Source organism: Gallus gallus, chromosome 1, assembly GCF_016699485.2.
Source record: "Gallus gallus isolate bGalGal1 chromosome 1, bGalGal1.mat.broiler.GRCg7b, whole genome shotgun sequence".
NCBI lineage: Eukaryota > Metazoa > Chordata > Aves > Galliformes > Phasianidae > Gallus > Gallus gallus.
Window position 1 is genome coordinate 178,583,362 of NC_052532.1, and position 16,340 is coordinate 178,599,701.

Sequence of the window (16,340 nt, forward strand, 5' to 3'; positions counted from 1 at the left end):
GACAGATGCTCTCCTAGAGCAAATTACTAGAATTTGTTTCAGTTTGATTCATCCCACAGTTCCCTGTTCCTATGGACAAGATGCTTCTATTACAGACCTCTTGTTTATAGATGGATCTTAATTCATTCACTAAAGAGAGCTTGGGGGGATAATGGGAAGCATTCTGTTCTCTGTGGAAGAAAAGTGCCTGAGAGAAAAGGAAACTGGACTTCCAGGCTAGAGAAAAGAGATCTACTTAAAAATGGGTGTGGGCTATGTGGGAAGAGATCTCTTGAATACGTTTGGGAAGCAGGAGGGAATCTGGGGAGTACTAAGGTGTCAACGGTAGGAAATAAATCGGAATGCATGCCCTGATAGGGGAGGATGGTTTCAAAAGCTTTGAACCAGCAAAACATGAAAGATTAATGCCTCCCAAACTTGCCACTTGAAAGCTTGCAATTGTCGTTGGTCTTTCATCCTAGTGATCCACCTCCCTGCTGAGACTGGCTTCCTTGTGTCATGTAATTTAGTGCTCAGTCACTTCTGTTTCCTCACCATGAACTCCCTCAGATGCTCCCAAGTAAAGAACTCTCATTACTACAACAGGTGAGTCTTGTTAATGTCCATAAATTCCTGAAGGGAGGGTGAAAAGAGAATGGAGCCAAGCTCTTTCCAGTGGTGCCCAGTGCCAGGACAGGAGGCAGTGGGCATAAACTGGCACACGGGGTGGGCTTTAAGGTCCCCTCCAGCCTAAGCCGTTCTATGATTCCATTATTAATCTTTGACCAAAACTAGCACTAATTGGATGTTTTCAGCTCTGGAAGAAAGCAAGACAGAGGATTGCTAAAGCAGGAAGCACAGGTCCCATTATCAAGAGCACTCTTTCTGGCTTGGCTGAGAGTCCAAAAGCTTTGAACTATTTTAGGAGTATTAACACCACAAAAGCGGGAAGCGTTAAGGAAGAATGATGCATCTTTTTAGCCAATGGCAGAAATAGCTTCAGCATTCCCTCTGACAAGATACATGAACAATCAGCTTTCCAAGAGAATGTGGAGATAGTGGTACAGCTGAGAGAAATTCTAACTCTGTGAACATGCCCATTTTTCACGGAGATTACTGATGCATATGCTTAAAAGCAAGACCCACGTGGACAAAGCCCTGAGCAACCTGGTCTGTTGGGCAGAAGATTGGCATGGAGACCTCTTGAGCACGCCTCAACCTGAACAATACCGCACTGTTCCTATTGCTTCCAGGGCTTTCCAGGAGCAGTGCTGGATACACAAGTCTGCAGCAGAATGGAGCACCCTCCAGGCTGAAGAATCTCATTAGGAATACAAGCTACAAGTACAGAAGTACTCAACTGAAGCAGTCCTTTACTGAACACATAATTTCTTAAAATAGCTTTTCCAATACTCTTCAGTTTGTTTTTGACATCAGCTCTTTGCATGCAAATTTCTAATTCTTTTGCTCTTCTTTTGCTGTTCTTTAGTGTAGGACTTGTATATTGCTCCACTTGTCCTGTAAACACACTTCAGGACTTAAGAGTGTTGTCACAATTTCACCACCTCTGAGCTCCTCCATCTCTGAGTGTTGGTTCAATTGTCCTTACACTTCTCTCTCCTTCCAGGGCAGCCCTGCTGATCTCCCCACACCCTCCAAGAAGGAAGTAAGAATGGAGAGTACCCTGAAACACCTTCAATATTTCAGCATGCATTACAATGTGTCCTAGGTAAGCCACAAAATCAATCTTTGACAGAGTTCAATTGCTATTTCGAATCTTGGTTAGCGCTGCTTCAGAACTGAAAGCCGCATTTCTTGGATGAATACATAGACAACTTTCATTCCTCTATTTCATCCCTCTATTCAGTAAGCTCTATTTCTTTCTGACATCCTATTTTCTTGATCTTTTCTTCTCCCTCCTCCACCCTTCCCCCCCCCCCCCCCCCCCCCCACCCCCCTCGCATTGGTACATCGTATCCACACTCAGCTTGAACCAACAGCCTGTGAAATGTCCAAGTGTGCAAAGATAGCTGCTGTGTCCCAAACTTTGTGTAACTCCAGCAGCAGAAGCCAGCTGACATCACCCTTGTGCTGGGAGAGCCCTGGTACAAGGACAGGGCCTGGGGAGCAGAACAGCAGTGCTGCCCTGTGAGGGGCTGGTGCGGAGGGAGCTCTGGGTGGGCCCAGGCACTCAGTGCTTTGCTGCTGCAGGTCTTCCAATACATCTGCAGGCATCACAGCTTGTGTGCTCCAAAGGCTGCTCCAGCATGCAAACTGAGTGTGTAACATCAGATGTGAGAAGCAAACTCCTACCCTGAAAGAACCATAGAATCATTTTAGATGGAAGGGACCATTAAAGGCCATCATTAATTCCCTGCCATGAATCATCATATCTGCAGCTCCATCAGGTTGCTCAGAGCCCCATCCAGGCCGAACCTTAAATGTTTCCAGGGATGGGGCATCCACCACCTCTCTGGGCAACCTTTTCCAGTGTCTCGCTGCCCTTACTGTAAAAAAAACTTCTTCCTTACATGCAGTTTAAATCTCCCCTTTTAGTTTCAAAACACTTCCCCTTGTCCTATCCCAACACACCCTGCTAAAGAGTCCATGCCTTTTCCTGTAGCTCCCTTTAGATACTGAAAGGCCGCTGTTCAGTCTCCCCGGAGCCTTTCTGCAGCCCCAGCTCTCAGTCTGTCCTCGTAGGAGAGGCGTTCCATCCCTTGGGTCATTTTTGTGGCCCTCCTCTGGATGCACTCCAACAGCTCCGTGTCTCTCCTGTACTGAGGACTCCACATCTGGATGCAGTACTGCAGGTGAGGCCTCAGCAGCGCAGAGCAGAGGGGCAGGATCACTCCCTCACCCTGCTGGCCAAACTGATTTGGATGCAGCCCAGGATTCGGTTGGCCTTCTGGGCTGTGAGGGCACATTGCTCCCTCACGTCCCGCTCAAAACCCAGCAACAGGAGCACAGGCACAGCCCGAGTCCCCGTGCTCCTGCAGACGTGCAGCTTCTCTCCTGCACGCTCCCTAGAGGCGATGCCATCTGGTGACCCACATCTGGACAACAGGAGGCGAGCTCCAGATGGAGTTACATGTGAAGTCCAGAGACTTCTACCCCTTGTGAACTTCTGCGGACTTGCACCTGTGCTAACCACAAGACAGTTACGACTTCGGAAAGTCACAGCCCACGTTCTCCGTTGCCCACCACAACCTACAACCGCACCCCCGCGCGCCTCCCGCACACGCCGGGCCGGGACGCCTCACGCGGCGCCTCGAACCGGCGGCGCAGCGGCGGCTCCGCCCCGGTCGCCCCGCGTGCTCGGGGCCCGCCCCGGAGGCGGTCTGGCGGCGGCGGGAGGAAGGCGCGCAGGGGCGGGGGCCGCGTCCGGCGGGCGCTGGCTGGCGGCCGGCGGTCACGCTGCCTCCGGCGCCGCCGCCGCTTCGCCTCCGCGCCGGGGCCGCGCCGCGCCGCGCCCGGGATTGGCTGGGCGGCCGCGTCGTCCCAGAATGCAGCGCATGGCGCGTCATTGAAGAGAGACCATGATGGCGGCGGCCGCGGCGGCGGGGGGGGCCCCCGAGGTGATCGCCCAGCTGGAGAACGCGGCCAAAGTGCTGATGGTGGGTCGGCCGGCGCCGCCGCTCCCCTTCCCTTCTCCTCCGTCCCCGTCCTCTCTCCGCCGGGCCGGGGCTCCCTCTGCCCGCGGGTCCGCTCGGGGCGCGCTGCCCGCCGCTCCGAGCCGGGCAGGGGCACGCCGCGGGCCGGGCCGCTCCGCTTCCGGAGTTCTCCTGGCGCCGGAGGGAGCGCGGCACCCGGGGGGGAGCGCGGTGCTGCCGGGCGAGGCCCGGCGGTGCGCGGCGGGCGCCGGGCTCCGTGCCGCTGCGGGGTGAGGCCGTGCCGCGGGGGACGCGGCCGGCCCGGCGGTGGGTCGTGCCGAGCCGCGGCGGGCTGCGCCGCGTAGAAGTTTTTTTGTCCCCGCGGACGTAAAGCGGCGTGCTGCCCCGCGCTGTCCCTCGTGCCGGGCTGCGCGCTGTCCCGCGCGCCTCAGAGCGTGGCGGTGGCGCTGGGCTGGGATGGCCGCCCGGCGTTAGGCGGCTCTCGGTAATGCCCGGCGTCGGAGACGGAGCGGTGCCTCCGGCGTTTTGTGTCCGTGCTGGGGATCCCGGTGCTGGTGCCCCTCGGCCTGGCTGTGCCACCGGGGGAACGCGTCGTGGTGTAGCGTTAATAAAAGCGCTGGTGCCGGGCTGCTGTGGCAGTGTCCGTGTTCCCGATGAAGAGCAGGCGCCAGGCTCGCTGGTCAAAGTGTGTCTCGGATCTGCAGCCATGGGTGTTGGGATCTTTGCTGACAAAGGTAACGGTCGGCGCTCACCTGAACGTGAGCCAGCAGTGTGCCCGGGTGGCCAATATAGCCAACGGTATCCCGGCTTGTATCAGCAATAGTGCAGCCAGCAGCAGCAGGGAGGGGATCGTCCCCCTGTACTCAGCTCTGGTGGGGCCACACCTCGAGTACTGTGTTCAGTTTTGGGCCCCTCACTGTGTTAGAAGAAAGATGCTGAGGCCCTGAAGTGTGTCCAGAGAAGGACAGTGGAGCTGTGAAGGCACCGGAGCATGTGGGGAGCAGCTGAGGGAACTGGGACCGTTCAGTCTGGAGAAGAGGAGGCTCAGAGGAGACCTTACTGCTCTCTGCCTGTAAGGAGGGTGTGGAGAGGTGGGGATCTGCTTCTTCTCTTAGGTAGCAGTGATAGGAGGAGAAGTAAATGGCCTTAGGTTGAGCCAGGGGAGGTTTCTGTTCTCAGAGGCTGCCCAGGGAAGTGGTGCAGTCATCATTTCTGGAGGCATTCAAGAAATGTGGAGATGTGGCACTGAGGGATGTGGTTAGTGGGCATGGTGGGGATGGGTTGATGGTTGGACTGGATAATCTTAGTGGTCTTTTCCAACCTTAATGATTATGTGATCTTTCCCATTCTCTCTTCCTCCAGCCTATGTCCATATGAAGGTGGTCCTGTTGCAGCTGTTAGCTTCTGGTTTGCTTGTAGTTTTTCTCTCCACCATCGCTCTCAGAAGACCTGTGGGTAGCACAGAAATGGCAGGAGTCAGTTAGTGCCTTCTCTCAGTGAAGCCATGTGAAGAAGACATTTCTGGAGGCTATCTGAGGATGAGGAGTCCACACCAGGCCTGGGGCTGGCCAGGAAGGCTGCAGGAGCTGCTCAGGGCTCTGCCCAGTGCTCCATGTTTCTGGGGGTCTCTGGGTCCTCAGAAGAGCTCAGCCAGGCTGCTGTGAGGCTATATGGTGCTCACTATAGGACCCCAGCCCTGAAGGGCTGTGCATGCTGTGCCTACGCCTCAGCAGCTGTGGGCGAACAGCAAGATCCTGCTGCAGGATTGCACCTGGGCAGTGATAACCTTCATTTACATTTTCTCTACCCTGTGGTGAGATCTGTGAAAGGCCTGTTGGGAGCTGGGGGCAATGGGTAATGATGTGTGGCAGTTGGGAGGCACAAAGCTATTAAACAACATGATAGGATTAGTTAGAAAGGTGAAAAATGCCGTAGGGGAGGGTGGTGAAGCTGGTGCTGATAGTGGAGGCCATCTGGGGGCTGGCACCTCAGAGGGAGCCATACCTGAAAATTGGGAGAGGGCAGAGCTGTGAATGCTTGAACAGGGCAGGGGATGGCAGGGAGAATGGGGGAGGAGGTGTCACCCTGGGCAGGTGATGCTGGAAGCAGGCCTGGCCCTGTGCGTGGCTGTGAGGGCACCAGCAGTGCTGCACGGTATTGGAGCAGGGAGTGGTGGTAGTTTGCATCATTTCCTACTGAAATACTGAGCTGTGGGGGAACTGTGGACTGGAGGAATTCAGGCATGCTAATGAAAAAGTAAAAATGTTTAATTAGCCTTCCTTGAGGGTAAGTATTGATTACTTTGAGCTCTCTAAATCTTTGATAAACATTTTGATAATTCTATTTTTATTGCTCTGGGTGAGTAGAGATTTACTTTGGAAAACTACTTTCTGTGTGTCAGATATGGGATGCGTTTATTCTGACCTCACAAAATGCTGATCTTTATGGGCCTTACAGACCATGGCATGCAGCTTGTGAGAAGTGGAAGGATGTCAGTCTGCTCTGCCTCCTACAGCTGGTTAAGAGCCCTCATCCTTTGTTGCTGTAATGCCTTTCAGCAGATTCTAGGTAGCCCATGTTCGAAAGGCAGGGTTTACAAATTGATTGAAATTTGGTACAAGTTAGAGCTGTTCAAAAGATGAAGTCTGAGTTGTGATTAGCTGCCAAATATGGCTTTGAATGCCGGTCCTATGGCAGTGTTCTTTGGTGTGTGTAAGTGCATTTGTCACATTAGAAAGTAGGCACTTGTGAAACTTGATTCTTTTCCAGACAGTGTGTGTTTGAAGCTCCCCGTAGTGCCTCATAACTTAGCACCTGATGCGCTGTGCTGTGGAGCAGTGCCACGACTGCTGGGTGCCTTTGCCCTGTGTGACTTTGGCTCAGTGAGGACCACGCACAGCTGTGTCTGTATGAACCAAACTCAGTGCAGTGCTGCTGTGTTTCCAAACAGCACAGCATCCCTTGGCTGTAACATATGGGTCCCATCTCTTATGTTCTGTTCAGCTCAGGTGGTAATTAGTGCTGAATGTAATTAGTACCAGTTAAGCACTGTTTTAATAACTGCCTTCGTGGATTAGGAGGATAAGTTGCATCATTTTGAAGGTCTTTTCCAACCGAAATAACTGTGATTAAGGAAAGACATGCATACTTCATCCTGTAGGTGAGAGGATGAAGTCTGAAGTGTGCATAAGACTTCAGGTATTGTTGGCAGATTGCAACTGTTTTAGCAAGTGATGTTCTCTGTCACATACATCTAAATTCACAGGTCCCAGATGGTTCCTGCCTGGCCCCCTCCAGAAAGGGATGCTCTGTTCCCACCTGCAGTTCCACCTCCTCCCTTATGACCCCGTGCTGAACATATTAATATTGCAAAGAGGACACAGGAATTAAGCAAGGGAATGGATTTCTGTCAGGTTAGCAAGATGAATTGACGATCTCTGCAGCCATTTAAATTGCAGAGCTAGCACAGGGAGGGGGCTGAAATTAGATTGTTGGACATGTGCAGGGCTGGTGTGCCCCATTAGCACTGCTGAGCTGTCAGATTGGCTCAGTTGCATCATACACCTTCGCTGTAAAATTAACTTGCCAGCTCAGGCTGGCTGGGTATTGGAAATGCCAGGCTTTCCTTAGAGATGCACAGTGAAAAGACAAGAGGTTACAAGTTTCAGAGAGGGAAATTTCAGCTGCACAGAAGGAAGAAATTTGCACAGTAAGCATGGCTGGAGGAGGCAGTGAAGCAGGCAGCCTGCTATGGGATCTCCCATCTTTGGAGAAATCTAAAACTTGACTGAATGAGACCACGAGCAACCTGATCCAACTTTGAGGCAGGTTCTCTTTTTGGCAGCAGTTTGAGCTGGGCGGTGTGCAGAGGTTCCTGTCGTCCTCAGCTCTTCTGTGTGGTGTGGTTTTGGGTTGCAATAATGGGTGGGTTACAGAGCACCTGAGCAAAGGCTTTTGCAGAATTCCCTTATTAACATGTTTTTAACTGTTGTGGTCTTTTGGGGGGCTGACAGTGGAGGGAATTAACACATCTTTCTCTTCGTGGGGACTTCTCAGTTTGGTATGTCTGTTGTCCTTCCGAGGGGGATGTCAGAATGAAGCTGATAGTCTGACAGCTTCAAACAAAGTTCTCTTTCAGATGTTTCAGTAAGATGGTAGAGCAGCAGCATAAGGGAGCACGTTGGTATTCTTAAAACTCTGTAACAAATTGTTTGTATTATCTGTCCTGACAGCTTGTAGGGGGTTTTCTTTTCACCTGCCTTCCTTGGAGTTTAGGGCTGTGACACTCCTCCTTCCACAAAGAAGTTCCATTTCTCGTAGCAGCTTGTTTTCTCTGGGGGCAGTTTCTCAGATTTTGGCTCTTGAATAATAGTAAGGATGAGAGGAAGAGATGGAGCAGCTCTGATTATATTACAGCAGGTTACCTGTTGGAAGGAGTCCAGACTAATGAATCATTTCAGCGCTGAGACTTGCTGAAGTCCTCCAGGTCATCACCTGGCAAGACAAGCTGGATGTATGCCATAATATTATGGCTGGATTATGCCGGACATCTGCCCAGCTGAGTTCTCTGGGTCTCTGGCTGCTGATTTAGAAGAAGGACCTAAAAAAAGTAGGGGTGATCCTTTCACTGGTATGTACTTCACTGTGTTTAAATTGGTATTTTTCAAGAGCTCCATGTAATGATTGTTGATAAACTTTTCTTCTGCTAACATATCTAGCTCTTTCTGGAATATATATTTATTTTTCTTATTTTTTGAAATATATTTTGTCTAGCAGTAATGAGTTTCACTTGTGGCTGGGGGAGGAGAATAACCCAAAACATTGTTTTACTTCAGAGAAGTCTGCTTGTTTGATCATCTAATTCATTCTTGAATTATGAAAAATAGCAAGTAATTGAGTTTTCTTCTTCTGTCCTTGAATCTTTGTAGCTCTCTGCCATATTGTGCTCTCCAGTTATCTTTTATACCCAGTCAGTTTTTCATGCATGAGATGCCCCATACTTCTAATTCCTGTATTCCTCTGTAGCTTTTTAGATTTGTGATGCTGTTTTTGAAATGAGCTGACCAGAACTGCATTCTTCTGCAGCGTGGGAGCATGAAGATTTTAGATGGTTGTAGATTTTAGGGTCGGAATACAGAATTATACCTACTTGGGATCACAGCAACCCCAGGCAGCCCTACAGGGTTGGGGAGGAGTGGCTGGAAAGCTGCCTGATGGAAAGGGACCTTGGTGTACTGATGGACAGGAGGCTGAATATGAGCCAGCAGTGTGCCCAGGTGGCCAAGAAGGCCAATGGCATCCTGGCTTGGATCAGGAATGGTATGGTGAGCAGGACCAGGGAAGTCATCCTGCCCCTGTACTCGGCATTGGTGAGGCCTCACCTCCAGTACTGTGTTCACTTTTGGGCACCTCAGTACAGAAAGGACATGGAGGTGCTGGAGCAGGTCCAAAGAAGGTCAACAAGGCTTGTGAAGGGCTTGGAGAATATGCCCTACGAGGAGAGACTGAAGGAACTGGGGCTGTTTAGTCTGGGGAAAAGGAGGCTGAGGGTAGACCTTATTGCTCTCTTCCAATATCTGAAAGATGCTTACAGCGAGAGCTAAGGGTGGGGAGCTGAGAACAGGAATGTGAAGTCTGGTGCTGGTTCTCATATCTTTGACAAGCAAACCCAGCATCTAATGAAATGGGATTCTTCATGATCAGGGAAGGAGTATTTGTCTTTTGAACTAGTGATATTTCCTGCTCGTTGGACATGTCAGTGTTGCTTTAACATACTTCTATGTTTTGTTCATGTTGTTAATGAAAATTCTCGTTGTCTGCAGCTGGGATTGTCCATTGGAGAGCTTCATTAGTTGATGACTCCATCCGGATAATTCCTCTGCTGCTACCTACTGTTGTCTTCCCTTTAACCTGCTTCTTGAGTCTTATCCTTGTTACAGTAATCTGTGTTCATTAGTTAATTAACAGCTTTCCATATGGAGAGGTGGAAGAAATCCTCCTGATAATTAAGTTGAGCTGATGCTGTCACCAGCAGCTAAGTAATACATTCCTTTTCATGAATTTCTGACGTTGTTTTGCTACTAAAAATTGTCTGGATTAGGTGTACCTGAGTGTTTTTCTGCTTGTGTTTCCTGACCTGATGTAAGAGTGGGATTTGATTATGATGTCTTCTTCCATTTTCCCTTGGTAAAGTGCATTCCTCATAGTGGCAGTTGTTCAGTGCTGCCCTTGGCTCTGCCCAGACATCAAGCAGCAGTACACCTCTCTGTGTGGCTGCATGGTCAGCCAGGTTGGGAATTGGATGCAGGGAGAAACAGAGTTGTTTTGTTTTAGCTGAAATTACTTTTGCTGTGTTGCATTATTAACAATTCTGCTGCCTTGACTGAGATGAAGGTGGTTATCTGACCGAATAAATTTTGGTCAAATTGTGCCGTTCAGCCTCTCAGCAAGATACACTTATTTTCAGATCCAGACTATTTTATGTGTTTTTTGTTTCATTTTTAATGGAAAATGCATCTAAAGCTATTTGGCTTAGTATAGGAGCAAGTGAATGAGATTTTATTGCCCGTGTTACTCCAAGTCAGGTAAGCTTCTTCAGTGGTGCCTATTGGCTTAAAATTGACAGAACTGTGGAAGTGAATACTCAGAAAGGCTGAAGGTGTATCACAATTTGTGTTAAGTATATCTTCCTGCAGTCCAGTCGTGTTACGTGCCGCTGTGCAAAATGGAAGGGGCACTGAAAATACCTCTTATCACAGAGTCACATGTACTTCCTTTGTGACTGTGAAATCAATAAAGAGCATTAAGGTGTTTTGCCATGGAATTTGTCTGACAGCAGTCCCTGAGATTTCACAGGGCTTTCCAAGGCAAAGAACGTCTACAGTCCCAGGCTGGTAAGTGCCATGCAGGTGTTGACTGTTGTCAGGGAAGCCTAAGGAAGTCCGGCAGCAAATGGCTGAAGAAAAACCATTACTTCCCTTTTTGCTGGCTTGGTTATCTGCTACTCTGGTGAGCTGGACTGGCTCTTACAGAAGGACCTGCCTGTTGCCAAAGCTAGAATGAGATAACATTAATAATGTGTGACTAGGAGTGGAAAGGAGGTGGCATCTCTGGAAGGACAGGAGGGAGGGCTCCAGCACTACATTTTGCTACTGGCGCTGCAGCTTTGGCGTTTTGCAAAGGCAGTGCCTGTTTACAACTGCTAACATAGACCAGCATCCCATTGCTAGAAAGGAGAAGGGTAACACTAGCATTCTTCACGGATGTGTTTTGATATCTCTTAGTGGGAAGTTTTTCAGTAACAGGTAGCTGATAGTTTTAAGATGCAGAGAGGTGGTTGAGGCATGTTCAGTTGTTTTTTTTTTCAGGCTACCTGGGAAGGAGCTTGAGCCTGACTCTTTCACATCCCAAGTGAATATCTCAGCTGCTGGGATTTCTCACATGAAGGAGGGCAGAAGTGACTTCTAGGATTCACACAGCAGGTTGCAGCATCATTAATACAGAGCTTAAAGATGTGACAGTTGGGCGTACTCCTGAGGCTGCTGTGTTGGTCTGTGCTCAAACTATTGAGTTATGCTCTCCCTTTATAATAATATTGCAACTATTGTTAATGGTGTTAGTTACACACAGTATAGATGCTAACTCTATGACAGAAACAGTCATGTAAATACAACCCATGATGGCTATGATAGATGTGCACTGATCCATTGCTGCAGAAATACCATTTTTCTATCACGTGGCAGCACAGAGTAAATCAGACTGTTATGCAGCCTGGCTGGGGACAGGGGGAGGCTGCACATGTTGGTGATGTGGGACAACTGTTGCCAGTCTGAGGACCTGTCTCACCAGGGCATGGTCTGCTCTGGCAGACGTGCCTCTCTGCTGTTAGTGTCACTTTACAGCTCAGTTGGTTTCCTCTAGTGTAACACACCTGATCTTACAGCTACGTTTAGTACATCTGTCAGTTGTAGACTTAATGAGAACTCCTTCGTAGTGGGGGTGTGTGTACTTATATATGTGTAGTAGAGTATGTGTGTGTAGTGAAGTGACTAGAGATCCTGAAATGGGAGGTCTGATCCATGGGATCTGTGTCTCTGATGCAACAGGACTGCAGCCTTGGAGGACAAGAAAAAGATGTTCTGCCTTCTTGTGTCACTTGGCTACAGGTACTGGTTTGATATTAGGTGCCTATTTCCCCCCTTAAGGTTACAGCCATTCGCATTTAGGTGAGCACTACTATTTCTTCAGTCACAGGCTTCTACTCTTACTTCACTGATAACATTGGCCTTAAGTTGATTCTGTTTGACTTCTCTATCAACCACGACTTTTTCGTAGCTTCTGAGATGGCTAAAGTCTTGTATCATCATTGAGGTTAGAGGTAAGAGGTTAACAAATTATGTGTGTATCTCTTTTTCTGATGAAGAAAACACAAGTAGGGGTTCCCCTACCTGTTGACCACAACAAAAACCCAGCTCCCCAAAACCAAATCTGCAGCTTCCCAAGGAATCAGGGGTGTAGCTGCAAAGCTGTTAGTGCATGAGGTTGTCTGAAGTGGGATTAAGAACAGAAGCTGGGTTAGCTTCAGGATGATGAATTATTTAGCAGGGAATATAGAAATATAACATTATAGTGTTAAATAATAATAATGTGTCAGGAGGTATTCTGATGGTTGTATTACAGTAACATTCTCTTTAACAGCAATGAGAAAAAGTACGTAAAGGTAACCTTATTTTATTTGCAATAATTTTTCAGTGAGTACGTGGAGCCCTGGGACTGTTCAGTTTGAGATTTAGGTAACTCACCCAGGTTTCTTGGAGTGAACTTGGACATTTATCTTTAAGGGCGTCTATAAAGATTAACTCTTCTACAGAAAACAAAAGCCCAAATTGTCTGCATGTGAAAGAAAAAGATTTCATTTTCATAGAAGTGCTTTTTGAAGATCCTCCTGCAAATATGTACTGTATGACTGCCTGTCTGTATGTGAGGTGGGGGATGAATAGAGATGTAAACTTCTTCAGTAACACATGGTTCAAGTTATGCATGCAAGAGCAGAACAAATTAGTAACACGCAATAAAAATAAATGGCATCCTGTGTTCTAAAGTATGTGTAGTACTAAAGTTTTGTGTTTCAGTCATATTTCTGATACGAGTGTTGTTTCGCCTGTGTATTTTACCTGTCTGTCTGTAAGTTTCCATTAAAACAGTTAAAAGCTTTTAGTAAAAACACTTGATATTTCAAGCCTTGTGATTTTGAAAATACACTAAGCCAGAGGAGTTGGGATGGAAAGGTTTTGAAATTTTAGCAAGGGTGATGGAGAAGGAAGCACTAAAACCTGAGTTCTGGAGCTGGGCAGCTGGCTGACGTGTCGGCCTTTCCGTCGTAACTTGGTGGGAGGAAATGTTTTTTTTGATGAGAAGCAAACTGTAAGCAACAAAAAAAGTCATTATCTCAGTTTAAGTCTTTTACAGAGTAATGATGTCCAACTGGGTTTTGGCAGAGGTGTGTCTTAGCACTGCGTAGGTGCACTGCCACCACTGCTGCCTGTGCCTTGCAGCCCGCACCGTGTGCCTCACCATCCTTGGCAGGAGCATTGGCTTCCTTGGCCTTGTAGGCCTGTCAGTAGTTGCTGTAGCATGGGCTGTGGCACTGAGAGCTGCATGCTGCTGTCTGATTGCTTTTCAGCCTCTTTTAATCAGTTTGAGGAGCTCTGAACAGAGATGTGTGAGGTGGATATAATTGAATGTGGATATAACTGTGTTTATCCTAAAGTTTTAACACGTGAGCAGTGTAGGAGTTGTGAGTGGCTTTTGCAGATGAACCTGTGCTGACTACTTGCAGATGATGTAACCAAGAGCTGTAGAACCACGACAGCTCTTCTTGGGCCTATGTGAGTTTGTGAGCTTGTGTTCTGTCTTGAGGCTCAGGCAGTGGCTCTTATCTCTGGGATCTTCTGATCCATCTTGCTGTAGAAGGCTGTGTGTGGGTAAAACTAACACTGCCCTTGCAAAACAGGTGGTTATAGCTGTCGCTTCACAAGTATAATTGAAAATTAGGCAATGGGAAAAAACAGATGCTCCAGAACACTTCTGCTTCAGTAGGGAGGCAGTTGCTGACGTTATTTGATGCATGGTTAGCCTAGTAAAGAGGCTATATACATCATGTAAATCTCAGCTTGTGAACATCGGGAAGTGAAGAGTGCCATCAGCAGCGTAATTACAGTCTTGTGTGTAGTAGGACAGGATCACAACAATAGCTCTTGACTTAAAATGTTGTCCTCAAATTCATTATCACAGTCCTGGTTCTTGAGTTAAGCCTGTCTATACTATCTCATACATACGGTAATTTGAAATACAGAGTTGAGCTACTTGAATCTTCAAGTAGCACCTTCAAGTAGCATCATCAAGGTGCAACTGTGATTTCAGGGGCTGTGGATGTGTTGGGTTATATTCTACTTGCCAGCTGATCTAATTCTGCTGAAGCACTGCAACCTGCCATAGGAAAATTAGCTGTCAGTGGAAACTGCAGTTGCTGTGGTGGTTCTTAGTCTTCCTGCCATCTAGGATAATGGAACTGGGGCCTCTAGTTGAGATCCATTTATCTTCTATGCCTCCTTGCAAGTCCTATCCACTCTTCAAGCAGCAGGCATGAACAGTTGGAGCTGTGTCTTTATGCAGCAATGGCTGTTTCCTCTGCAGACTGGTTATCACAAATTATGTATGTCAGGTGCGTTGTGCAGGTAAATGGATGCTAATTTCAAGGAAGAAGTTGTACTTATGTGTCTTTGAGGGTCAAATTGTTACTAGAGAAATAAAATCTCTGTAGCGTTCATTGCTTATCTTGGAGAGGAAGTTTGATCTCAGAAGACATTTTGATATCGGTGGTAATCATTTACTTTTGGCTCTCTAGTCAATTAGCATGTATGTATAGTATATAAATACAGACCATTGCAAAACTGAGAATAGATCTTGTTACAACCACAATCATAGGATAGAATCACGGAATCCTTAGAGTTGGAAGAGACCTTTAATGATCATCTAGTGCAACTCCCCTGAATGAACAGGGACACCACCGCTCTCAGGTTGCCCGGGGTCTGATCCAGCCTCGCCGTGAAAGTCTTTGGGGACAGGGCATCAACCACATCTCTCGACAACCTGTCCCAGTGCCTCACCACCCTCACTGTAAAAGGCTTTTTCCTTATGTATGTATAAATGCATAAAATCTATCTTCTATTTTGCTTGCAGAAGGTTGCATTAAGTAGTTGAGCTGCAAAATACAAAACTCAATCTAATAAGAAGAAAAGAAATCCTATTGTTAAGTCTGCATGAAAGCAAGGTGGTAGTGAGCAGATGTGTAGGAGGTAATTCCTTGAGCAGTCATGCATTTGTTCCAAATATAAACCGAAAAATACTGGGCACTCTGAAGTTTAAATAATTCAACCGATAATCAGTTTGGGGAATAATTTTTTTCACCCAACATTTTTTTTTTGTGTGTGTTTAGAAAGTCTTAAGTATCACTGTGTTGTCTCTATTGCACATCTGGTCAGAAGCCATCTATTGCATCTTTCTTAGCTATTTTCATAAACAACTTCATCTTTTAATTTGGAAGATGAGTTAGTGCTGTAATATAAATGATTATCCCAAAAAACAAGTGCAAAAGAAGTAACTGGAGGATGCGTAGGTTGATCTGAAAGTAATGCCTCCTATTTTTTCCATTGAAACTAGAACAGACACAGAGTACAGGACGCTATTTGATAGAGCAGATTCTCTGCCACAAAGCACTTCTTTCAGCCATTAACAATGCATTTTCACCAGTGATGAACAAGAGCTGCTTGCTGTGCTTGTAAAATTCTGCACCAGTGGAGGTAACCCACTGTTTCACAGCTGCTACGATTGCATTGTTGCTAGGAAAATGTTGCTCGTGCAGTCACATCTTTCACTGATGGAAGTCAGGTGCTGCTAAATCCAGACCGTGTAGTGGGTGTGGTAGGACAATCCAGCCTAGAATGGCATTGTTCTTCATGGTCTTCAAACTGCTATGGGGCCTGGCATTATCATGTTGTCGTCTTCTCTGGATGGACTCTGAAAGTTCAAACCTTCAGCTTAGTCGGCATCGTAATGCAGCAGGAAGAGCTGATGTTCTGTCTTGGTTCCAAGAAATCCAGAAGAATCACCCCTTTCTTATCCCAAAAGGCAGCGTGCATCACTTTACCTGCTGAGGGCTGCGTCTTGAACTTTTTCTTTGATGGAGAACTCACATGTCACCACTCCATGGACTGCTATTTTGACTCCAGCTCATAATGGTGACACCAGATCTTGTCACTGTTTACTATGCTGGCTTGGTTTTCTGCAGTAACTTAGCTGTTGTTCAGGGCTTTCACTTCTGTTTAGTGACAGATCTGAATTGCACAGACGAAGCTGCTGTCAGTACCTGTTGTCTAAACTGCTTCCTGGCCTGGTGCCCATGGCATGAATGCCTCATCCACTTGTGGAGTGATTACTGAACACTGCTGCCAAGCATCTCTGTGCAGCCTGACCTGTTGGGTGGTGGAGGCCTCTCCACAGGCAGGCCAGGCATCTCTGCATAGTTAAGTGTTGTCTCCTAGAACCATGGGGTGAGCAGCTGAGAGAGGAGCACAGCCCGTCATCCAGCTGTCTGCCTGACTATTGTATTTGAGCTCTCTGTTAACTGTTTTAGTAAGGCAAATGATGGTTATTGAATGTGTTGTGATGGTAGGAGAAAACTGTAAA

General features: G+C 47.5%; 1 protein-coding gene across 1 annotated transcript in view; it reads left to right on the forward strand.

The window, feature by feature from the left end:
* The first annotated feature begins 3,384 nt into the window (after window positions 1-3,384).
* The window catches only part of XPO4 (exportin 4), a 67,734-nt gene continuing 54,778 nt past the window's right edge, over window positions 3,385-16,340 (forward strand). Inside the window, exon 1 of the mRNA NM_001012947.3 lies at window positions 3,385-3,596. Within this exon, the coding sequence (NP_001012965.2) occupies window positions 3,519-3,596 (78 nt within the window). The 5' untranslated portion in view covers window positions 3,385-3,518. The remainder of the gene's footprint in view (window positions 3,597-16,340) is intronic.